The 25,571-nt window shown below is 56.0% G+C and overlaps 1 protein-coding gene across 2 annotated transcripts in view; it reads right to left on the bottom strand.

Moving 5' to 3' along the window:
- The window catches only part of Evl (Enah/Vasp-like), a 54,205-nt gene that overhangs the window by 7,265 nt on the left and 21,369 nt on the right, over positions 1–25,571 (bottom strand). For both annotated transcript variants that reach the window (XM_004635190.2, XM_023719616.1), the window contains exons 4-7: positions 7,245–7,308; positions 4,982–5,043; positions 3,610–3,839; positions 2,901–3,022 (exon numbers count right to left, since the gene is read on the bottom strand). In XM_004635190.2, the coding sequence (XP_004635247.2) occupies positions 2,901–3,022; positions 3,610–3,839; positions 4,982–5,043; positions 7,245–7,308 (478 nt within the window). The remainder of the gene's footprint in view (positions 1–2,900; positions 3,023–3,609; positions 3,840–4,981; positions 5,044–7,244; positions 7,309–25,571) is intronic.

Genomic DNA, 25,571 nt, shown 5'->3' with positions numbered 1-25,571 from the left:
CCGGAACTGGGAATTGAACTCAGGCCCTTGCGCTTGCCAGGCAAGCACTTATTCTACTGAGCTAACTCCCTGGCCCCCCGTGCCATAAGTTTCTGTTTCCTCAGTTTCTTCTGGGATATCTTTTTCTTCTGTGCAACTTCCTCCTCTGGTTTGGGAACAATTTGCTCCTTCTCAGTAAGGATCATTTCAGTACGGCAGGGGAGCTCAGGGATGGGTTAATCTGGCCATGAGCTCTGTAAGTACGGCGGCGCATCTTGGGTGCTTTGTTCACCTGGATATGTTCAATAACCAGAGAATCTACATCTAAACCCTTAAGCTCAGCATTATTCTCTGCATTTTTAAGTACGTGCAGCAAAAATTCAGCACTCTTTTTGGGCCACTGACCCTGTGTTCAGCCCTACTGTTTGGCCTGGACACACCTACCAACTCCACCATCGTAACGCCGGAATGGCACACATTGCTTCTTTCATGTGACATCCTTCAGATACTTGGTGGCCTTCTGGATATGCATACCCTTGATGGCCTGGGAAGTTTCACGCGTGTTCTTAAAGTGAATGTGAAGATTTGAGCCTCTTGATTTGCATGATTTTGTGGGGGTTTCTGGGTCGAGAGGATAGCAAACCATTTTCACAGGTTACCTCAGGCTGCTCAGAGGAAGAGTGAGGATCTTGTTTTGAAATTAAAAAAAAAAAAAAAAAAGAAAGAAAAGGCTCAGGGCTGTTGCTCAGGGTAGTGTGCTTCCCTAGACTGTATGTAGCCCTGGGTTCCGGCCTCAGGACTATGAGCAACAAAAACACACAGGCCTTGCTGTGTAGGAATCTATTGGTCTCTCAGTGTTGTCTGTTGTACTTGGGAAGAAAGAGCGGCAGGAATAAGGAAGACAGACGAGAAAACAAGAGCTGGGTTAGGAGGTCGCTCCTCTGCCTGGTTGGCAAAATGATCCCCAGAACAACAGTAAGGGCCTTTACAAAGTTGTAAGACACAAGATTGCCTAGCAACTAATAGCCCACAATGTCCAGGCAGGATGTTAAGACTGAGGTAGTTTGACTGCTTTAGGCAATGAGGCCTCATCCTGTCTCCCATACAGGATCAATTTCGGTTTTGGCGGGTCCCAGCAATGAAGATTTATGGGGTCAGCATTTGTGAAAGCCCGCAGGCTAAACGGCTCTCCAGGAGTATCTGCATTCCCTCTGCATCCTCCACCGGGAACAAGCCCCGTAACTGTCTGCCCTAAGAGGAAGGACAGGGCCAGGGCCCTCGAGGAGCATCTCCCCGCCCTCTGGGCCCTCGCCCATCTCCAGCATGGATAGCACAGAATTGCGAGGCAGACGCTTGCTGGGCTGTGCCAAGCGCTGCGCCCTCGCTGGCTCCCCGGGCCTGGAGGCCTTGGCCTCTTCCTGTTGTGGGAGAGCAGCTTCCCGTCATTTAGGCTCCAACGTCTGGGCAGAGCTAGTAACTCTCTGGCTACTCACTCCGGGAAGTGCTTATAGCATCTTTTTAAATGCCGTGCCAGCCCCGCCCCCAGGCGCGCTGAGCCTGAGACGCATTCTGGGCGTTGTGACACGCATCTGTAATCCAGCACTAGGGAGGCAGAAACAGGATGATCACTACGAGTCCGAGCTGCGTAGTGAGACCCTGCGCGCGCGCGCGCGCACACACACACACACACACACAAATCTTTTCAAACATTGTTCGCTCCTCCGAGGCCCTGTTAACCTTGGGGTGCTGGAGGCGGAGCCTACGCCCGTGTGGCTGGGGCTCTCTTCTACTCAACTTCCGGCTGTCTCCTCCCAGCCCTCTTCCGGCTTCCCTAGGGCTTGAGCACTGCCTGCTCCTCTGCTGTCTTCCTGCAGAGGGTGTCCCTTCTCCCCAGAGAAGGCACTTAGGCTTCAGGTCCAGGGCCTGCCCCCCCCCCCCCCCCCGCATGTTGCTGTTTAACTTTGTGCTTCCGGTCGACTTCTGGCTGCCTCAGTTTACTGACTTGTGAAGTTGCTTTGAAGCCTAGCTGCTTAGTCTGCCCAGGCCTGGGAGGCCATGCTGTGGGCCAGCCTCACTGCCCTGGTGCTCCGATGCTGCTGCACGGGGTTCCTGAGGCCTGCAGGGAGGACGCTTGGCTCCTCCCTACACAGAGCATCAGGTCAGCTCCCTGCCCGCATGGCTTCCGTCTCCTCCCCTAGTCTATATGGAGCCGCTCCGACTTAGTGGGATGATTTAGGGCCACAGAGTGAAAGCCCTTCCTCGGACAGTGTTCTGACACAAGGCCCGTCCCTGTCTCCTCTGCGGCCTGGGTCAGCTGCAGCCTTGGAAGCTGTGTCAGGCCGCATTTAGAACAAAAGCCAAGCCCTGCTGCTCTTCCGAAAGAGCTGCGTGACCTCTCCACTTCCTCAGGTTTCAGCCAGGGAACAAAACAACCACAGTGACGGGCTAAGGGCCTTGCGCAGGCTGGAGCCACACCTGCCAGTGTCCAGAAAGGTGGACAATCAGTGACCCAGCTCTGAGCCAGTCACGACACAAAGGGAGCCCTTCTCTTCCTGCCTCTCAGGGGCCATGTCCCTGGGCCCCTGCACCACCCCACAGTGGGTCTGAGGAGCAGCACCTGCAGTCCTTGTTCTCCAGAGAGCTCTTGCTGTGTCCATGTCTCCAGGGACCCTAAGTGCAGCTAGGATTCCCCTTTCCCTGACTTCCAAATGGACCCCTGCTCAGGACAGAAGCAGGGAGTGGAAGTGAACACTTGCTAGACTAACATGAAGCGGGATATGGAGTCTAGAGGGCTCCTCCTAGCCCAGTGCCTCAGGCGACACAAGTTACAGCGTTGCCTGCCTGGGAAGCCTGGGTGACGATGGCTTCAGGGCCCATTGAGAGTTGTACAGCAGGGTGTGTGTCTGGGGCACGAGACCCACCTCTTGGCCAGCAGCTTGTTCATCTCCTCCATGAGGCCTCCACTGCCGCCCCCACTGCTTGCCCGGTTGGCATCGGACTTCGAGGTCCCGCTGGGACTGGAGCCTCCCGAAGCATCTTCCGGCTGAGGGCAGAGGATGCCATGTATCAGGAGAGGCAGCAGCCCTCAAGAGGGGAGGCAGGACTGTGTGCCTGCACCACCCCTTGGTGGCAGGACTCCTTCATCTACTGCCCCCAGCCCACAGGAATGATTCCATGGAAGGGAGGCGGGATCCAGCTCCTCTGAGCACCGTGGGAAGAAAGGCTGAGCTGGGAGACACCCAGCAACGGGGAAAAGCAAGGAAGGACCAAGAGCTGGAGACCCGGGGCTGGGGCCTGACCCTGCACCAGGTAGTGTGACACAGACTGGAGTTCTCCTCTCTGTTCCTTCTGAGAACTTAGTGCCACCCTAGGCCTTGGTAGAAACTAGTCCCTGAGATGTAACTGGAACTGACTCTTGGCCTTTGGGGCCATGGCCGAGTTTAACCCCTGGGCCTTAGTTTCCTCAGTCATGAAAAGATAACGTACAAAGTGCTATCCCTGCCTGTGGTCCCCTTCAGGAAGCCGGGGCTCTCCTGCCTGCCCCCACCCCAGGGGTCCCGAGCTGCAGTGTGCACTGTGGGTGCTGCCAGTCTGGTTCCCTTGGCTTACGGTCATCTCCAGGGCGCTTACCCGCTGCACTCTCCTCAGCTTTGCCCCTGCCAGGGCAGCAGCCAGGCCCGACACGGAGCTCTCATCATGGCTGGTGCCCTGAGCTCCTCCGGCTGGCAGTGGGGGCGGCGGTGGGGGGGTGGCACCCGTGGGTGGAGGGGGGACAGGAGGAGGGGGTGGGGGTGGAGGCCCACTACATGAGAGGGGGGCGCCGGCTGCGGAGGAGGGGTGTCCAGGTGGGAGGATGGGCCCTGAAACACAACAGGGCTCAGTCAATCTCCAGGCCCGGCAGGTGCCCAGCCTTTCGCCAGGGCGATAAGGAGCAGACCAGGTTCCCCCTTCCAGGAGGCCCTTAGGGTGGGCCTGGCTGGCCCGCTCCTTCACATGTGAGCCTGACACCCCCCAGCTTGTGGCTGCCTCTGGCCCCAGCCTTGCTTGCCCATGGGATGGGAGCTGTGCCTTTTTCCTCCTCTGTTACTTCTGAGTACTTAGTGCCACCCTAGGCCTTGGTAGAAACTGGTCCTTGAGATGTGACTGGAACTGGCCCTTGGCCTTTGGGGCCATGGCAGCAATCTGTGGGTCCCAGGGCTGACTGGGGCACCCATTTGGCCACCTCCCTGGTATAGCCTGCTCCCACTGTGTGCTGGGCATGGTGCTAGGCATGGGGAGACCAGCCTGGGCTCACTGTTGAGGGCTCAATTCTGGGAAAGGAATCAACAAACGCCATAGGCAGGCACGGTGTCAGGACCGCAACAAGCTGACAGCATGCCAGGAGCAGCGTCTTGCTGTACTGCCCATGACCAGGGCCCCTGCTCTGCTGAAAGGTCTTAGACCAGTGAGGAGAGCGAGGGCCAGGCCGAACCCCAGGGTGTGGAAGGAGGAAGCCGCTCCTCGCTGTGTGCAGGAGCTCAAATGTAAAGGGGACGTGTGCATGGGGCGGGTGGCCCGGCCGTGGGCAGCACCGTAGAGGGCACTTCAGCACACAGAGCAAGGCAGAGTGGATGAGGGCGCCACTGACGCCCCATCAATGCCCCCCTTCCTGGAAGGTTCTGCATCCCACACGAACTCCGGACGCAGCCCCCGGGCAGCCCCTGTAGCTAGGCAATGGGCCCACCCCCGTGTGTCTATCATCGCCTCATCAGGGTGCACTACATGTGTGCCTCTGTTCCCCACATTCAATGTGACCACTGCATGTCCCATGTGCTGGGACACGTGCTCATCACGGGTCCGTGTCCCTGGCTGGATGTGGGTGGGGGCTGTGCCTCCCTGTGGTCTGTTTTCCTGCTCCTTCTGAGGTGACAGTCACATGCTATGGCTACAAGTGATCATCACCTCACAGAGGTGGTGGTGGTGGTGTGGCCCCACCGGCAGGGGCTCAGGGGCGGGCACTCACCTGTGGTCGAGGTCCTTCTCTCCAGAGACTCCTGGCGATGCTGCTGCTGCTCCATCACTTGTCTGGAAAGCAAGCACAGTGGCGGCTGCCTTTCTGCACTCGGACCATGGGGCTACTTCCTGTGCTCACTGGGGCCACTGTGGTAGGTGGTCCCTGGTGATAGGGACTGTCAGGAGCCAGTTCCTGCATGGGCTCCAGCATCCTGAGAAGGGGGCTCACCTACGCACAGGCCACCCCTGGATGATTGGATTTCAGCCACTGGTGGGACCAGGCTTTGCCTGGTGACTGGCTCAATGGCTTTGGGGGCCTCAGGACTCCTGTTCTCAGTGCCCCCCACTGAGCTCCCTGGGGCAATGCTTAGGCACTGAGGCTGCCACGTGAATGCACACAAAGGCTGTGCATCCCATCATGCCTGCTGCAGACCAGCCACACGCCCAGGTCTACTTGGAGGCCATTAGTGGAGCAGAGCTCTGTGTACCTCCTCTCTCACAGCACAGTGGCCTTGGGGCGCTCTCAAACGCCAGTTGAGTGAGGACAGTGAACCCCCGGTACATTCATGGAACCCAGCGAACAAGACACCAGAAAGGGAGGGGCCTTCCACAGTCCTCTAAGGATGGAGCAAGGCTGCAGCCAGGAGGGAAGGACACCAAGCCTGCCATTCAAGCCCTGGCGGAGTCAGCTCTGGACTGGGTCTCCACTGTGGCGATACAGGGGCCAAGAAGCCTGGTCTGTTGTGGGTTGTGGATCTCTAGAACACAGCAGGCGCTCAGCAGTGCATGTGGAGGACAAACACGTGAATGTCACCCTGGCAGGGACGTCCTGGTGCCCGCAGTTGCCCTCATGGGTTTGGGCAAGCCACTGCCCTCTCCATTGTAAGAGTACCACCCATTCAGGGTGTTTGACAGGGTTTAGTGGAGGCCTACAGAGGAAGGAACAGGTCCTGGGGTCCCCTCAGCATCTGCATTCACTTCTCCATCCCAAACTCCATCCAAGCTGCAGCCTCCACAGAGGCCGCAGACTCAGAAAAACCATTAAACGAGATCACCTGAAAACTATTTAAAGATCAGCACTGAAGCGATGATTGTGTTTGCATTAAAAGAGAAAGCATGCCATGCTTGGGGTCATCCCTCCATGGCAGTGGGACTGAAACCACTGGTGGTCACTCACAGGAGTCCCTGCAGGTCCCCGCCAGACACCAGGGGGCGCTCTGCCTTGAGACCACACCCTCTGCTGCCCCAATACATTGGACTTGGACCTCCGGTGAAGGGAGGAGGCATTGTGGGTGTTTAACCAGGTCTGAGAGAACAGCTGGGGCTGGAGGTCAAAGCCACTGCCTTTTGTACCTCCTGTCTGCTCTGGGCAGAGACACCTGTGCTGGGCTCCAGGCTCCTGGCTGACTCTGGGCCTGCCATTTCCTTGCTGACCTTCAGCCAGCTCAGCTTGGAAAGAGTAACACCAACCCAGAAGGGTCAGTGCAGGATGCCAGCAAAACAAGGTGTGCAAAGGCCTTGCTCAGTTGCGAGGAAGCTGGCCTATGGTTCAGCAAACACTTAGGAATCTGCAAAGTGGATCTCATAGCTGCCAGCATGCTAGAAAGCATATTCCTGACCAGAAAGTACCTGCTAGGGACAGGGAGCATAGGGCTAACCCCATTCCAACTGAGGAGGGCGAGACAGGCACAGGGGCTGCTCGCTCCAAGGCTCTCAGATCTGGAGTCTGGGAGAGGCCAGGCTGAGCCGTCTTGGGGAAGCCCCAGCTAGTTTGTGGGAGGCAGTCCGGCCTTCTAACTCCAGTGCAGGGCTCTGCAGGTGCCTGCGCACACTGGGGCTTCTCTGGGTTCCAGACCAGAAAGCTGCAGCCTCATCAGTCAGAGGCGGAGCTCCTGGCAGGGAGGGCGGACCTGGTTTGAGCACATTTCTCATACTGGGACCCACAGCGCAAGGCTGCTACCTGGCAGCCACTGGGATCTCAGGATGAGCCCTGCCCTTCCCACTAGGGTGGCACAGGCTGTATCACCCCAGAACCATGGCGATGCCCTGCATGAGGTGACCACTTCCAGACGCATGTGGGAGCGTGCGATCACCCCTGGACCACCAGTGTCGGGATCAAGGGCTCTCTGGAAAGATGGGGTCTTGCATAGCACCCTAGTCCTGATGCCAGGAGTGCTGCTGCACCAGTGCCTGGGCCTTCCAGCTCTGCTACTGCCTGTCCCCAGTCGTAGGGAGCCCTGGCTCTGTGAGGAGGCTGCTGGGCATGGCATTACCTTCTCTGGATGTCCATTTCCTCAGGAGAGGGGCCATTCTGTACCTGACGCTGGGCAGAGGGACCTGCGGGGCAGAGAAGCACAGAGCAGAGTGGTCAGTAGAGGGAGGAAGGGCCCATCAGACCACTGTCAGTGTCCCCGCCCTGGGCTGCAGGAGGGATGCCTGAACAGCTGCCTTCCTGAAGAGCGGCCTCTCACCTGTGCGAATGCCCCTGCCTCAAGCCCAGTCAGCCAGCCCTTCCTCTCTCTTCATTGTGGCTTCTCCTTCTGAGCCCTAAATAAACTGAACCCAAACTTTAAAAAAACTGTCCCCATTAGCTGCTGGCCCCCCCTACCAGGCAGGTGGCACCTGCAGTTTCTGCTCCCCCACCTGCTTCTGGCCCTCAGCCCCTTGATACTGACGCTGGCCTCAAGTCACCTGACATAGTGGGGATGGAACCCAGGGTCCTGCACGTGCTAGCCAAGTGCTCTAGGCTGAGCCACCTTTCCAGCCCTGTGGACATGTCATCATGAGACAGCATCTTGTGAGACTTCCCAGTGCAGCGTGGGCCCTCCTGCACAGCTGGGATTAGAATTGTGTGCTATAGTGCCGTGCTGGGATGCTGCTGCTACACTGGCTCTGGCCTTGGGCTCTGGCTCACACCACTGGCCCTCTGCCTTCTCGTGGGATCTGGTCTCAGTGACCACACCGCTCATCAACTGCACTCTGTTCTCATGGGGGCCGAGGCCCTGTCCTGCTGGCCTCATGTGGCCCCTGGCCTGAGGAGTGGTCCTCCCCTGGCTGCAGCAAGGTCCTCTGTGCCTGGACTGGGCTTCTAAAGGCCAGGCTTCCCAGAGGCTGAGGGAGGACAGGAGGAACCCAGCCCCCTTCAGGAGGCTCTGCTCCTATGCTGAGGATGACAGCCATATCAGCTCGAGTTCTGTGTCACAAGGCAGAACACTTGGCTGCATAAGGCCTGCCATTCTCACTTACTTCTGCTTGGTGCTGGTGATTGGATCCAGGGCCTTGCCCATGCCAGACAGATATTTTACCACTGAGCTGCATCCCTAACCTTATTTTAAATTTTGTGTCAGGGTCTCACTAAATTGCCTAGACTGGCCTGGAACTTGTAATCCTCCTGCTTCAGCCTCCTGAGTAACCAGGATTACAAGAGTATGCCACTGCACCCAGCTCCTCCATGTTTTGTTTTGTGAGATTAGGTTTCACTGTGTAGTCTAGGCAGGCCTTGAACTCTTTACGTAGCCTAGGTTGGCCTTGAACTCACAGCCATCCTTATGGCTCAGCTTCCTGAGTACTGGGATTACAAGTGTGCACCACTACATCAGCTCCTCCATTCTTAACCACTGAAACTGTTGGTCTATGTTGAGCTACCAGGGTCCCCAGCATTATGAAGCTCAGTCCCTTTGTCTTAGGGGTGGGAGTGCAGGCCTAGGGAAGGTCCTGGTCTGTACTGCGTCACACAGGTCATCTGTGCAGTCGTGAGATCCTGACTCCTGACCCTGCGCACACGGGCCCAGCAGCCCACGCAGAGGCAGGGAAGGCAGTGGCTGCCAGGCGCTGGTCCCTAGGAAGTCTGCACGGAGCCTGCCTGCAGGTGCAAGCAGCAGGCCACAGGAAAGCCCTGCTTCCGCCTCAAGGTCATTCCAGCCCCAGGAGCCCGAGGCTTCCCTGCCTGCATCCCCATCTCTTCCACTCCAGAGTCCCAGTGCTGCTGGGTAGAGGGCCTGGCATGGCCACACACTGGATTTCGCTGAGTGGTACTTAGGGAGGCTGCAGGGCGATGGCAGTTAGTGCCAGGGAAGCAGCTGAGCACAACGGGCCTGGTGAAGACAAGTGCGCACTCTAGGCCTCAGAAGCAGGGCCTTAGGGCTGAGTGCTGCTCACCCCCAAATTCATATGGAAGATCGAGTGACCACGATGCTGGTGCTGAGAGGTGGCGGCATCAAAAGGTCATCAGACCACAAGCATGCCACGCTCATGGGTGACCTGGAGCCACTAAAGCATGAGCAAGTGCATCTGCAGCCTCCTCCTATTGTTCTTTCTGCTGCCACGGGTGCTGGCCCTCATGCTGGACGCTGCAGTCCACAGGATGAAAACTGATGGATTCCTGCTCATGGCCATCACACGGCGGCAGGAGCCACGTTGCAGAGGCTCAGAGTAGGCCAAGCTCTCAGGTCCCTGCCTGCCACCCGCCCACCTGCCTGCTTGAGAACCAATGGCTGCTTGAGAGTGCTGCTGGATTACATCTGGCCAGCACCAGATGGCTTGCGCTGACTTGGGCGGCAGTGAGGACACGTGTGTGACCTTGTCCCTCTGCTCCGCTCACAACTGGGAGCCGGGTATGGAGTCACCTGACACCTGTGTACTTTGTGCCCCTACACAACCTGTGTCCCCTTCCTTACAGTGCGGTGGGACACCCAACACGCGTGCAGATAGTGACTCCTTGCAAAGACACTGTGGCTGCTATATGAATCAGAAGTCCCAGGTAAACCCTAAAGCTCTGTGAAACACCAGCTGTCGTCACAGTGTACAGCCCTCTGGCCTGCTGTGGAGACCTCAGCCCACCTGCACGCCTGCACAGCCAGGTCTGTGCATGCTGCTCAGAAGGCAATCTCAGCTGGACACAGTGGCACACACCCATAATCCCAGTGGCTCAGGAGGCTAAGGCAGGAGGATTCCAAGTATTAAGCCACGCTCAGCAATTTAGGGAGACTTTCTCGGATAATGAACAGGGTTAGGATATAGCTCAATGGTAGAGTAGCCAGCCAGCTGCCCTGCCTGTGTGAGGGCCTAAGCTCAACCCCAGGTCTGCTTGTGCACACACATATGCACGCATGTGAGCACACACAAGAAAAAGGATCACCTCATCAAGGTTCTGAGAGGGAAGGGGATTTGCTCAGAGCCATGGGCTCACAACCCTGGCCTCGCGCCCCAGGCTCATCTCATCTGAAAGCTGGTCTTGCCAAGAGGCAGGGTCCTGCCCACCCTTTGGAGACTCCACCCCTCCACACTCAGACGAGCTTTGCCAACATCAAAATGAAAAGCCTGTTGGCACCACAGATAGAGAGGAAGAGACATTTCAGGTGGAGCACAAAGCCTGCAGAAAGCAAGGTGGTGAGGATGTGTGCTACTGGGCATCCCTGGGGTCCAGCCAGTGGCAGTCGTGGAAGGGAGGAGGTGTGGACAGGACCTGTCCTGGACATAGCGCAGAGCAGTGACAGCAGAGAGGCAGAGACCTGTGCCAAAACGCAGACCCACAGGGCAGTGACAGTTCTCATGGCCCACAGGCTCACCGGCCAGCTCCAGCTCCAGGTCCTGTTGAACACAGTAGGACCCAGAGTCCTGGGATCTGTGTGGGCCACGATGAGGGGACTTAGGAAAAGAAAAGGAGATGGGGAGAGGGTCTGGGCCCAGTCACAGCTCCCAGAAAGGCATAGATGGTGAGGAGCGGGCGAGGGAGGGCTGGCCAGCAGGGATAAGCACAGGACCAGGGCAAAGCCTGTCACTGGAGAAGGGCCAGGGGCCAGGATGCCAAGTGCCCTCTGAGGAGAACACCAGCAAGGGCAGTGTCCCGCCTGGGACTCTGAAGGCAGGGCCACAGCACAGATACTAGTGACCACCATATGCCTTTCTTAGGAGCTCTGTGGAGGAGCGAGCTTTCCCCTGAACCTGAAGCCAAATCTGAACGCACTATCTTACTTCTTATGCTTTTAGGTACTTGTTTTCAGTTGACTTTAAAAAAGTCACCCAGGGGAAAACAAAGTCACCAAGGAGCTGGGGAGATAGCTCAGTAGAATAAGCACATGCCTGGCAAGCGCAAGATCCTGAAAAAAAAAAGTCACCAATTTTGGAGGTCACACAGTAGAGCAACGGGTGACAAGTCTCCCATTAAACTAGCTTTTCTGTAGATGACAGCTTGGACCTGAGGGGGTGGTGGTGGTAACACTTGCTTATGTTAATTTTCAGAGACTTGGGGGCCACTTTTGTTGAAACCAGAGACCCTCTCACTTTGGCCCATGCATATGTCTGAAGGTGACATTTTTTTTTTTTTTTGGTGGACCGGGGATTGAACTCAAGCCCTTGTGCTTGCCAGGGAAGCACTTGTTCCACTGAGCCATCTCCCTGGCCCATGAAGGTGACATTTTGATGTTGGCGGCCTGAAGCACTACCCTCAGGCCACATAACCACCATTTTCTAAACATGGACCCTGTGCAGAGCTATGAGGATGGCTCACACATGAGCAGACCACTAACTGCTATGCCTCTCACCTGTCCCCATGCCTCAAACCATCCACTCCCTTATCCGATAAACACCCTCAAACCACGTCCTCAGAGAGGGGTTAGAGACACGCTTCCTCCCTTTGCCAATAGACTCTGCTGCAAAACTTATCCCTTCAGTGCCTGGCATCTGTGCAGGTGGCACCTGTCCAAAGGCCTCCTACAGTGCCTGCACTGCCACGAGGCTGGCAAGTTTCCCATGGGGCACCACCGCCTTTGAGGAAGCGCCTGGTGGGAAGAGGTGGGCAGAGCAGAGCAGATGAACCTGTGCACGCTGTCAGCTCCAGGGACATGAACAAGACACTACCAACACTGTGCCCTGTCCCACGCCCACACAGATGGCGGACATAGATGTGGGTTGTGGTGGCTGTATATGGGGCACAGCTCCTCAGGAGACCCCTGTGCTCACCAGGACGCTTCAGATATGCCTGTGCCAATCTAGGCAGGTAGGAGCACAGGCAAGCAGAAGGGCCTCCTGCCTGTTCCCACTCCCTGCCACAGTCTTGGCACTTCTCAGCCTTGGTACACGGTCACCGCGCAACGTGTTTGCTGAATATGCAGGTGACAGGCTCAGGAGAGACCAGAGCAGGCAGGCCCAATGTTCTTAGAGAACCAAGAGAGGCCTGGGGGTGCCACGTGCTCAAGCGGAGTACAGCCTTGGTGGGGTGGGGCCTGTGCCGCCCAAGGTTTGGGAAGGCAGGGCTGGTGTGATGTTGAGGTCCCCGAGAGTGGTGGCATGCAGACAGCAGCAGCACAGGCCAGGAAGGGAAGAGAGCTCAAGTCTCCTGAGAGAACTCATACAGCATTTTGGGATCTCTGTGGAAGCTAGCAGGCTGGAGCAGCGTCAGCCATCTGACGAGGACTAGCCAGTGAATGTCCTCACTGCTGTGCCTGACTGCAGGGACTGAACAAGTGCAGTGGGGGAGGCAAGGGCCAGGGGAGACCGTTCAAGAGCTTGCCGAGGCCTTTCTTGGATGCAGACCGCAGGCTCTCAGCACTTGCTGGCCTCACTGCTTTGACCCCTAGCTGTGTGGCTCAGGGAGAGGTGCCCAGAAGTCGGAGACATGCAGGGCTGTAGAGTCCAAGGGCCCCTGGGCATAGCCTGTGTGATGCCTGTGACTGACGTGGTCACTCTGGAAGGCAGTCTGCCCCAGAGGTCTGTTGGGACAGTGGGAATTGTGCTCTGCTCCACTCCAACCTTCCCTCCTCTCAGCCTCTCACACAGGCTGTGCTTCTGTGGCTGCCACTATGCAGTTATACATGGTGGTGAGTCCCACCCCTTCCTGGGCCTCAGTTTCCCATAAATCAAGAGCAATGGAATCTCTGCAACTCAAAGGGACAAAGGAAATACAATGGTAATCTTGGGATTATGAGTTTTCTTCTTTAGAGTGTCCAAATGGGTATTCCTACCCCATGTCACCTTTGGTATAAGTTGGTGGCCAGCTGTCCCTATGGAGGAAAGCTCCTGTGACCCCAACCCCTGAAGGGTCTGGAGGTGCAGGGCAGGGGCTCATGGGTTCTCACCAGACAGCTGACAGGGTCCTAGCAAGCCCCTTACCTGTCCCTCTCCCAGGCCCTGGGACACCAGCCCGTGGCTCTTTGGTGACAGAGGGACAGGCAAAGTTTCCAGTTCCTCTCGACAGGAAGGCATCCCCTGGCCTCCTGTAAAGAGGGAACCTGAGATCCTGGGGGTGCCAGAGACAGAGGCTCAGCCCCTGCTTAGTGATGCCTGATGGAATTTCTGGCCAGGAAGCGGCAGCCACCTGGCCTGGGCTGGCAGAGCCCCGAGCCCCCGGCTCTCCCTGCCTCCTCCCCAGCATCTCTCTTTTCCCTGTTTCCAGGAGGCCCCTCCATTCTGGATGGCGAAGAGTGGAGCCAGCCTGGTCGGGTCCGTACACCTACCCTCTGACAGCAGGGGAAATGGTTACTATGGGTACCCCTCCTCCCAGCAGGCAGGAAGTGTCCCTGTGGGCATGTAGTCTGTGATCTGGGCCTGATCCTGGTCTGGCCACATTCCTCAGAGTCACCCGGCCAAGGCCACCCAGGCACTGGCTGCAGAGCTGGGACTGGCACCCAGCAAATGTCTTCCAGCAAAGCCCTGGCCCACAGCACACTGGTGCTCAGTGCTGGCAGGGTAACAGTTCCTCCCACATTTAGAAAGAAAAAGTGTCCAGCACCCCTATCTCTCACACTCGGCCCATTAACAGGTGACACCTGGCTGCCCTTCCCCATTTTAATGCTCACTTCTAGGAAGTGAGCCTTGTTCCCCTCCTCATACATGAGCTTAGGCTACAGTAGGCTAATGTGCTCTGCTTAGGTCCCCAGCATCTGCGGATGGGTCACCCTCGAACTGCACCCAGACCCTCAGACCTGAGCCCTGTGCCAGCAGTCACAGCTTAGCTCCTTCGTGGCCGATGGGGAAGGATGGTCCCAAGAGCTCCAGCTTCTTGTGGAGGACTCCACTTGTACTTCAGGGAGGAGAAGCGCCAACCAGCCCTTGCAGTCCTGCTCCCCCAATGTCACAGCAGCGCATGCCTACAGGACCTTTATAATTCTGACAAAGGACAGCTCAGGCCTGGAGACAGCCTGGTGCCAGTGAGTGGCATCCCTTCCTGGCCCTCGCCATGCCTTGCATGGAGGGGTCCTGAGGCTCAGGGGCAGGGCAGGACCTGCACAATGTCATAGCCAAAGTAGAGGCAAAGTGGGGCTCCAGCTCCAGGCCAGAGCAACCGATTTGCAGGCCACTGCCTCGGGAGAGCCGATTTGTAGACGGAGCCTTTTTTCCTATTCCCTTTTCTTTGAGACAGAGTCTTGCTATGTAGCCCAGGCTGGCCTCCAGCTCACCACGATCTTCCTGCCTTAATTCCCGAGTGCTGGGATTACAGGTGTGTGCCACCATGCCCAGCTTTTTTTCCTAGTACGCTCATTTCAGGACATAAAACCAATCTGCAACCTCCAACAGCATAAACTGCATCAGCTACTTGTCCCACCCCTGCAGCATCTGGGGGAGGCATCCGCCAGATGGGGCAGACAGGGAAGCCGAAGCTGGGGAAGGGTGAATGACCTCCCAGCATAGCTCGTGCCACCTGGAGTCCAGGCTTGAGTCCAGGCCTCCAAGCCTCTGCAGGACCTCCCCATACACCCTCCATCAACAGTGACAGACGCGTCCCAGGGCTGGTGCCTGGCCCTCCTGCCCCACCCTCACCCCAGATGTAGGTGGGACAAAAGGAGAGGCCCAGGAAGGGCGAGGAGGAGGAGGGACACGCTCTCGTCACCCACAGGTCACTCTGCAAAGCACGGTGCAGGCACAGTGCAGAAGCAGAAACAGTGGACGGTCCACTCCCTGCTGGCCATCACGGGCAGGGCTCCTGGGCACCGACCCCGCGGTGCCTCTTGTATCCTGGCCACTTACCTCCTCCTCCTCAGCTGCCTGGCTGCAGCAGTGGTAACCCATATGCTGTGCGGCCGCCACACGGGCTCCAGGGTGTCAATCTTTAATGAGGGCTCCCGGCTGACCTATCAGAGCCTGCCTGTCTACATGGCGCCAGCAGGCTTGGGGGGCCGAAGCACAGGTCTCAGGGACCCCAGGTGTCTGCTGGGAGAAACCTCACTGTGCAGCTCTCGTCTCATCCTGGGAACTGAGGAGTGGGACCAGAGTAGGTGACAGGAACAGGGGGTCAGGAATCCAGGCCTTGGGGGTGCATGTGGTGTGCACCCTCTGGGTGGAAGGCCGTCTGTGCACGCCCGGCCATAACAGTCTGGGTACCACCGAGCCCAGGGAGCAGTGTTCTGCCCTGGGCCACGGCCTCTCACTCCTCAGGCAGTGTTTGTCACTCCCCCTCCTGTTGCCTGCTTCTCCATGGAGAGCTCTGCTTGGGCCTCGGTCTGCTTGAAGATTCTGAGTTTCTGTTTACTCTGACTGAAACTTCCATCCTTCTCTGACCCCAGTGCGACCTGGGAGCTCAAGCCAGTGCCTCTCACAGACAGTGCTATCTCCATTTTGTGACTTCCCAACTCATCCTCTGTCGGTCTCCATAGAAAGCCATCTGCCCTCGGTACCTTCTGGCCTGCCTCCATCTGAGCCGCCAGCTCACTCTGCCACCTGTAGGCTAACCTCACCCCCATTGCTCTCTCTGCTGCAGGCTTGTCCCTGAGCCTGTGCCCATAGACGGAACAGCAGAAAGCTAGGCTCTCAGCTGCCTTTCCTTGGCCAGCAATCTGCGGCTTCCTCTGGCTCTTGTGGGAAACTCTAACCTTGGGATTCAATGCTCCTACACACCAGCTGCCTGGCCCAATCCTCACAGCCTCTTTGGCTTCTCTATTAGTGATCCTGCTCGAACCAGGCACCTTCATCTCCCTGAATGAATGCATCAACTCCCCTTTAGTTTTCCCTCAGAGCTTCTACATCCTTAGAGTAGAATAAAAATATGTAAAACACACACAGAGTTTTAGGACCACACTGGATTCTGAAGGAATTGGTAGCCCCACTGCCCCAGCCCCTGGCCCGGCTGCTTTGGAGTAAGGGAAGGGGCCTGAGGCGGGGCCCACACAGTTTTGCCCACCAGAAGGCCAGCAGACCTTGTCCTCTTGGCTTTCCTGTCCTGGATGAGAACCTCCACTTCCCTTCTGGGGATACACTGCCTCTCTGAGTGCTTGCTGCCTGCTTATCACTGCTCTGAGTATACAGGCTAGAAGCACAGTAGCCTGCTGGCAAGCGCGCGGCCTTCCTCTGGGCTCAGGGCAAAGTCTAAGCTGGAATGTTACACCAGAGCCTATCCTCCCAGGCTGCCCGCTGGCTCCTCGGAGCCCACGCTCTGCATTCCACATGCACACAGGCCAGTGGCGCTCCCAAGAGCAGTGCTGGGCCCACACACAGCTCTGAGCTCTGTCACTGCTACGTCCCTCCCTTCTCTGGCTTGGGTATGCGATCCAGAAGCCCATGTTCCAGGCCTTACCCTGGGCTCCCAGGAGCACCATGCTTCTCTCCACCACAACATGCAGCACCCTGGCCTCTTCTCTCCCTCACACACACTCTGGGAATGCAGGACCACGCCTGGCTCGATTGCTGACAGAAAACCCAGCGCAGATGCTCAGTAATTGAAAGACGTAGCTCCTGTCTCCATCGAACATCATGCTAGGCACTGGACTGGTGGATCTAAACTGCTCCCCCAGAACTTAGTCTAGAGAGAAACGCCAGGCCCCGATAAACACAGGCTCACTCTGAGCAGAGGCTCAGGGAAGTGAGAGGCTGGCAGACAGCCTAGGCCTGCTGCTCCTCAGGTCAGCTAGGGAGTAATCACTCTTCAGGAAAGAGATTCTGTGCACTCTGTGAGAAACAGCAAGTGGACACCAAGGGACTCTTCACCTCCCAGGAGGTGTTTTTACCCATAGAGATGGGTCGGGTTAAGTGTGCATAAGGACCAGCTGCTGAGCAAGCTGAGCTACTGCTCAGACAGCGCATAGAGCAGCTGACCAGAGTCTCTTGCCCAAAGGGCGGCGATCAGGACTGGGAGTCAGGGGCCTGTGTTCTGGCCTGGGCTCTGCCTCTCCCTAGTGCTGCTGCAGGCAAGCTACTTCCAGCTATGAGCTGTGAGTGGAGAAACTCACTCCTAATGTCTCCTGGCAAGCTCAGAGGGGCAGGACCAGGGAGCCCGGGTGCCCTACGGGGCTCGGGAAAGGGAGGCTTGTTCTCTTCCCTAAACAACGGTGTGACTTAGCTCCAGGGTTGTCACACTAGAAATGTTCTGAGGAAGGTGGCCTGAGGCTAGTGTTTTCAGGAAAGTTACAGTTTGTGCCCTTACAGTGCTTTACAGCTTGCAGTCACAGTGTCGTCTCATCGCTGGACAGCGCTGTGAGGTAGCTCCCATGGCCTTTTAAAGAAGAAACTCTTCAAGGCACAGCACAGGGGATGGCTCGCTCCAGGCCCGCAGCTGCCCCACGGACAGGACATGGAGCAGGTGCGCACGGTCTGAGCCCTTTTGTCAACACCTTCCCTAGCCATGGGCAGCTCAGGAGTCCCCCAGGAGCACCAGGTGGGCACTGCTGGGCAACGTCCTAACAGCCTCCTCAGTGGCTCATGTCCAGGATGTGACTATAAAAGGTGAACCCCCATAGGAATCTTGGCATTCATGCAGGGAGATGTCCCAGGCTGGCGGTGAAGCAGGCCGTGGTCATTGCCAGGCGTGAACTGCAGAAGGCCAGGGTTCTTCAGAGGTCAACCGCAGCAGCAGGGTACCAGTGCATGTTTGAAAATTTAAACATTAGGGACTCCCACGAGGAACTGGCAGTGCTGCCCCACAGTGCAGAGGGAGATCCCGAGGGCCAGGCAGAGCCTCTCCTTGGATATTGAACTCCTGACCCCCTGCCTGGCCATTAGCTCCTCAGCACTGACCCCGGGCCTAGGGTTACGTCCTTGTCCCCTAAGAGAGTGCTGTCCCAGCACCAATGCCATAGGAGCCGAGGTTGGAGCTGCCTGTGTGGATGGCTTCATATGACCTCAGACAGTTATGGCGACTTTCAGGTGACAAAAGCCTTCTGCACACATTGCTCAAGGATCTCATAACACCCCAGTGAGGTAGATGTGAGGCCCATTTTTCAGAGTCTTAGAAAGGCTAAGTGCTGGTCAAGGGCATGCTGTGGCCACAGTGTGCTTGCGTCTACATCCAGGGTGCTATCTGCAGCATACAAACCTTGAGCCACGACAGCGGGGTCCCTGCAGCAGGACTGCGGCGGAGGGGCACTCCTCCCGTCTGCGGCGCTCGGCAGGCCAAGGTGACGGGTGCGATTTCTGTGTGAGACAATTCCATTGACCATGTCCCTGCAGCACAGATAGCACCCCTCACCTTGCGCCTGCACCTACAGCTGCTGGCGAGCGGTGCTGCTGGCTCCAGAGGCGTCCTTTTGGTCTGCAGAGGAGGATGCGATGTGCACAGGCCAGGTTGAGGCTGAAGCCAGGGCCTCAGAGTGTAGATTCAGGTCGGGGCAGGGGCCTGTGGAAGGCTGGGTTCACCTGCTTCTGACTCCCCTGCTGCCCCCAAGCCCAGCCTTGACACTGGGTCTTAGATCCTGAGCCCTTCTTAGCACTGGCTTAGGTTGTGGGTCACTGTTGTGTGCACTGCAGTTGAAGGGCCGAGCACACCCACACACAGTGAGTGGATCAGGTCAGGCGTGCCGACTGGGGCTGTCCCCCCAATCCCCTGCACATTTCTGTGCACAAGGCTACTGGCCCTGCAATCCCTTCAGACAGGCATCACCACCTCCCATGCACAGAAGAGGAGAAGTGATGCCTGTGTCACATGCAACCGTCCTGCCCTATAACCCACCACTGGCTAGCACAGATACGAGACTTGCCCAGGATCCCGGGCGCAGAGGAGAAATTTGGAAGCAAGGCATCCTGGCTCCCAGCATGCAGCCTGTACACCATTTTGTGCTGCTTCTACTATGCCACACCATCTCGGGTAAGAACAGGAGCCATGTTCTCACCCAGCCCCCTCCTGAGTCACACCAACCAGTAAGTGGTCTGCTCACACTCGCTTTCCGCCTCCTCACTTCCTACCCCGGTGTTGTTTCCTCAGTAAGATGGGGCACTGTCAGGAAGACTTATGGTCGAGAAGGAGCCAGTCTGATTTCCAGAACTTCCAGGACAGTAGTTGTCAGGCCTCTCAGACCCCCTGGGCTCCCTTTCTGTAGTAAATGTTTTGTCACATTCTTCATATTATTCAGAAATAAAATCCCAATTTATATGATCCATTACATAAATTATAAAAAAAAAAAGCCCATACAATGCCTTGGAGGTATTACAAAGGAGAGACAGGGTTAATTTACAAGAAAGTGCCTGATGCACAAGAAACAGGTCAGAATGGCAGAGGAGACAGAATCAGCTGGCTGCGGCCACCTGCCCCACACACCCCCAGTGACAGGGAGTTTTCCCAAACAGAAAATAACTCTCTATTAAGTTACAAACAAGTATAATTTTTTCTTTTGATCTATTCCTAGGAAAATAGCTCTCTGTTAAGTTACAAACAAAATCAAGTATAATTTTTTTCTTTTGATCTAGTCCTAGGAAACTTAGTACACATGACAAATGGCACGTACACACACACACACACACACACACACACACACACACACGACTGGAGTTTTTTCTTAAATCAGAGTTAAATTTGGCTCAGGAACTTCAAAATGAGCCATCCACCTGCATGTGTTTGGTGGGACTTGGACTGCTTTTCCCCCTGTGGGGCTGTCTGCATGGGTAGCAGGACTTAGGAGTCCTTTGCTTCCAGATGTCCCTTTGGAGAATCTGTCTAGGCTGACTCTGCCACTCTAGAACATCAGAGAAGAGAAAACCTACCTCAAGTCACGTGCACTATAGTGAGTGAGGTGGGACAAGGACACCATGCCGCCACCTTGGCCTGGTCCTTCCTGCTGACCCAAGTCAACTCATGGAGGCCACAAGTTCTCATGAAGTTTCAAGCTGGCAGGGAGGGTACTCTCCTCACTCGAGGGGAGTCGGCCACCTACTGCTGTAGCCCTTTCTCACTGCTAGCAGGGGAGCCCCTGCACCTGTGTCTTCCTGGACTCTCTGCTGTGAGGCTGTCATGTATGGACAGCCACCCTCTTCTTCCTGAGGCCCAGGAAAGGGACGTGATCTGCCCAAGTCCAAGTACAGAGGCAGCATGTCCGGGCCAGGCATAGGACTCCCAGCTTCTTCCAACACTGTGGCCTTAGCATCCCCTGACAGCTAACATCCTGCAGAGAAAGGGCCTCTCTCCTGTGGCAGAGTGCACAGACTCACCATCGTGCCATGGTATGGCATAGTAGAAAAGAGGAAGCTGAGGCCCACAGAGCTCCTGGGCCTGATGGAGGTCACAAATCAGAGAGCAGCAGAGCGAGGACCAGAGTCAGCCGGGGAGAACAGGACCCACGCTCTTGCTCCTGGAGGATTGCTGAGACCCAACAGAAGCTGAGGTTACAATATCTTGGGTTCCCCAGGGCTCGACAGGTGCCTTCTCCCGCGAGAGGCAGGGGTCACGGCACAGCCAGGCTGGGCAACACTGAGTCAGGGCAGTGTCTGCAGGAAGCACCCTGGGTATCACAGTGGGGTGACAATCCAGTGCAGGCCTGAGTGAACTCTATGAGGTCAGCTCCCCTCCCTGTTACCCTGTAACCAGAGAAGGTGCCCCAAAGGTCAAGGAAAGGGTGTGTGTGAGAGGGCTAGCTCAAACATCCTGCAGATTGCTCCCCTCCCTAATGTGTTTGTACATGGAGCTCAGTGAGGGGAGCTGGCAGAACAGTGGGCCAGCCACGCAAGTTTCCTCTTGTGCTCTGCAGGGCTTCATTTGCAGGCAGGCAACCAGATGCCAGTCTTCCGTGGATACCACCTGGGTGCCCACACTTTAACTCAGTTCTGACACCCGTGCCCCAGAATTTGTGCAGCCCCCACAGGTGAAAGGCTTGGTCTCACAAGGCTGTGCCTGGCTCAGACACCAATCACACTGAGCACGTCCCTGTTACGTACGCCTCCAGCTCACTTGCCCACAGCTGGGGCTTGATAATTTGCTTTGATAACTGATATTTACCCTAAAGGATACAGATGAGCCATGAAAGCAAAGAGCACCCAGGGTGAAGTCCAGAAAGGGTTGTGGGGGCTCCTGTCCCAGGCGAGTGGGTGCACCACTTGTGGGGTGTTGAACCTCCTGCGTGGGGTGCGCTGTACTCACTGACTGACTCCGAAGTGTGCTGGCCTGTTCCTTCCCAGAGGCTGGCTGGGACTCATAGTGAAGCTCCCTTCACACACAGGGCTGTTCCTGAAGCTCCCTAGTGCTTCCACCACCTGCCATTGCAGGAGCTTGGAAACAGATACTCTTAGTGCCCGGAAGTGCCAAGGATCTTAATGGTTCTCCGGTCAGGAACAAGGCTAAGGTCAAACATTGCGGCAGAAGAGGCTCGCCATGGGGCCGGGGGGATGGCTCAGTGGAATAAGCGCTTGCCTGGCAAGTGCAGGGGCCTGAGTAAAAGAAGAGGCTCCCATTGCCCTTGGCACTCGGAGTGTCAGGGGTGTGAGGAGCTCTGTGCCAGGTGCAAGCTGCCCTGGCTCACCGCAGCCTGTGTGCACAGACCCAGCTGGAGAGGGAAGAGTGACCCAGGTGCAGATGAGCAGGAAGACACAGCTGGGCAGCTGCAGCTGGCTCTGGCTTACAGGGTTATAGGACCAGGGGCGAATCCCCTGGCTCTTGTTCCTAGGTGAAGAAGGACTGGTGCACTCTAAACTATTCTGAATGCACCAGGGCCCTCCAGGAAGTAAAGAAGGGCATTCACCACTCACTTCACTCACAGAATTTGATCTGACCTGCTCACAGCAATGGTCACATTGGTGGCATTTGCAAGTGAATTAGAATTCATGGCAGTACAGAAAATGCACATGAAACCACAAGCCATTAGAGCAGGAAGGACCTGCAGAGATCTATGTCCACATCGATCTTGCAAAGGTCACACAGTGAGTCAGTGGCTGAGTCACGTAAAAGCACATGGAAGTAGCAGCCTTTATGGGGTTCTTAGACCATGAACTGATGCCTGATAAGGGAATGAATTATTATGGGTGGGGAGGGAAAGTGAGCAGGTTTGGGCCTGTCCACACTGCCCCTGCTGGTGGCCGGCTGAAGTTGATCACATGCAGCTGCGCTCTACAGAGAACACAGGTGCAGGAAGGCAGAGTGAGGTGTTTTCTGCAGTTGCTAAGGGAGAGTTGATTCTGACCCGGACACCTGTGTCCTTGGTTATCCTCCTTCCAGGGGTTAGAATCTTTCCATGAGCAAAGCTCACTGTTTACAGCACCCTGGTCCTCAAAGTGAGGGGACCACCAGGGTTGGGGGCACGGGCAGAGCTCATGCAACACGAGCTTGTTACGTGAGCTTCCTGGCCCTCTCTAACCTGTGAGGCAGTGAGCTGCAGAAAAGCTACAACCAGAAGGCCTAACCTTGAGTTTCAGGTCCACTAAAGCTTCTGGCAGGTGCATTTTTTTTCTGGATCCCAGATCTCTAGTGGAATAAATGTATCCCAGTGGCTCCGGCTTTAAGAAAAACACCAGGGCTGGGGAGATGGCTCCGTGGAATAAGCGCTTCCCTGGCAAGTGCAAGGGCCTGAGTTCAATCCCTGGTTCCACCAAAGGAAAACAAAACAAAAAACACCATCGCTTTAGCATTCACAAGGCCACAGAAGCCCCTGAGTTCCTCCCTAAGCCTGTGCACCATCCTGGGCTGCTGTAACCTGCCTGGAAAGATGTTCAGCACGGTCTGTGTGCTGCGTGCTGGGACAGCGCATCAGTGGATACCAACTCAGCCACCACTGCTAGGCTGCACCACCCTCTGTCCCCACAGGGGCCCCCTGGAGCCAACCCAAACCGCCTCCATCCCATTCACTCAACAGAGCAGAGCATTAGCACCCGCCAGCCCCTCCCCCTTCCAGGACAACTTCCAGGCAGCAATTTCTGCCAGAAGAGCCCAGTGAGCCACAGAGTGAGCATCTCCATCCACTGGCGAATTCCGGATCCCAAAGCTCTCTGGGACCCACGAGAACACAGACGTAGTGCTGCATTCCTTCCTCTGCTTAGGGAATTGAAACCACTGGGCTCCGTATTTATCAATTTTTATCCAATAACCTGACTTTAGGTTTCCCAGGTTGGGCCTAAAGTTAAAGCATAAACATTCCAAGCCCACTGCCCCAAGAAAATGGACACAGTAGGTATCACTAAAGGTGTCAGGAAATAGATCTTTTCTACCTATGTGTAAAAGCCAGGTATTACTTACTGTATAATATGTGTCACTACTTGCTATAGTTTGTGTCTAGATGTCCCCCCAAAGCCTTATGCAGTCATGGGGAGACTTCTCTAGTTTGTGATTTTTTTTATTTTTATCGGAATCTGGGATTGAACTCAGGTCCTTGCTACTGAGCTATCTCCCCAGCCCCTTCTAGTATGTGATTGATTCATGGTTCAATGCTGAGATTATGGGGCTGGCTAGATAGCTGAGAGGACTGAAGCACCTGCTTAGGCAGACACAGCAGATGGGGTTTGATCCCCAGTGTGCAGTGCCAGCCCCGCCCCCAGGGCATGCTGAGTCAGGCAATTGAGACTGGGCGTGGTGGTGCACACCTATAATCCCAGCACTTGGGTGGTTGAAAACAGGAGAATCACTATGAGTCTGATCTATGTAGTGAGACCCTGAACACCCTGTAGACCCTGTACCAAATACATTAAAGAAAAAAAAATGCTGAGATTATGGGTGCGAGTGCTACACTGCCCTGGGGCAGATGGCCTGACTGCAATATAAGGGAGATTGGCTCTCTGCTGCTGCTCCCTTCTTGTTCTTGTTGCTTTTGCTGTTTTCTGCCACTATGAATGGCTGCCCTCTGCCATGTGCCACTCTGCCTTGGAGCCAGCCAAGCATGGACTGACACCTCCACTAACTGTGAGCTAAATAAGCCTTTGTTTCCTTAACTTTGGGTGTCAAGTATTTTGTCCTAGACATGAGAAAAAGTGTTCAAGATAGTCCTCTACAGTACTGCTAAGAATCCTGGGTCAGCAATGGGCTTCACTACAGAGCAGCAGAATGGAATGGAAGAAGCTACATTGGAGCCCAGCCCTCTGCCCCTCTGTAGCTCGCAGACAGTATGAGCCATGGGAGCAGGTGAGTCCAGCTTCGGGCTTTGACTAATTCTGTGGCTGGGGGACTACAGGGAAGTTGCTCCTCTCTCTGAGCCCTGGTTTCCAGTCTTGAGCAGGGATGATGTATCGTGGTGTCTCCAGGGTTGTGGCAGTCGGCCAGGAACACGGGGTGGGAAGGCAGCCTGTGCTGAGCAGCAGTGGATACGCTTTGTTTTCAGCTTACTCTGATTACTCCCTAACGATCCAGGTCTCCCAGCATGAGAGCTCCCAGCAGAGCCCACACTGGTGCCATTCACGGTGGGGGAAAGGGGGGAAACGGGGGAGACACCAAGTCTGAGCAAGGGTATCTAAAGGGTGGCCCCTGGAGAGCTGGCTGTCTACCTCAGAGCCAGACCCACTCACAGTGTAAGAAGGGGTGCACCTGAGCTTGTATGAGGCACTAGGCACGGACCTGGGTCTGAATCCTTCCCTCTGCTTTGGAGAGTGCGCCGCAAGAGCCCATGTGACGAGCACCTGTACCACTCACCCCGTTTACACACCGTGTGATGGTACCAAGGGAGGCCTCACAACGACAGTGCCTTCCGCAAGTGGCCTCGTGTGTGCCCGAGCCTTCTGGGGCCGAGGACACTTTGGATCAGACCTGGCAGTGAGGACTGGAGACCCACAAGCGCAACAACCTACTAAGCCGCACACTTTGATCTGTGCCTGGCATCGTAGTAGTTCACACCTCAGCTGGAGGAACGGTTTGGTCCTCGGGGGTGCAGGTTCTTCTGTTGCAGCTATGCCCAAGGTCAGGTTCCGCCCACCCTGTCCCCACTCCTAGGACACCCACTGCATCTGTAGGGCACAGGGAGGCCTGGGTTCAGAATCTGACACCAAGAAGTTACTTTCCTCATGATGAGTCACAGCTGTCCTTCCCAAAAATGAGGGCTGGATGAACTGATTTACCTGTGATGGGATAGTGAGTTTAATAAAATGACTAATAGTTTTTAGGTAACCAAAGCACTTGCTTTGAATGAACAGGTTCACCCTGTTTGTCCTCTTACTGTTTCCTTAAGTACAGATAAAATAACTCCCACATCTGGGATGGGTGGAGGCAGGAAGTGAGCTCAAGAGAAGCACTAAACTTGGTTCAAAGCTCTCTGGTGGAAGAAGTTGCTAAACATCTCCGGTGCCCACAGTGCTCAGGCCCTGTGCTTGTTACCAACATTGCTCCCTTACTACACACACTGTTTGAGGAGGAAATCCACACCCTGCACACAGCCTGGAGATCACGCACAGCTGGTCTCTGTTCACCTACAAACGCTCTCCCAGGGTTTCACCTGGGCCCCAAGGCCCAGATGCATCAAGCTCAACAGATATTTAATACCACTTGCCTTGGCCCCACA

The sequence above is a fragment of the Octodon degus genome, unplaced genomic scaffold (genome assembly GCF_000260255.1).
Source record: "Octodon degus isolate 3935 unplaced genomic scaffold, OctDeg1.0 scaffold00070, whole genome shotgun sequence".
NCBI classification, from domain to species: domain Eukaryota; kingdom Metazoa; phylum Chordata; class Mammalia; order Rodentia; family Octodontidae; genus Octodon; species Octodon degus.
This window is presented reverse-complemented; position numbering and strand designations above follow the sequence as displayed.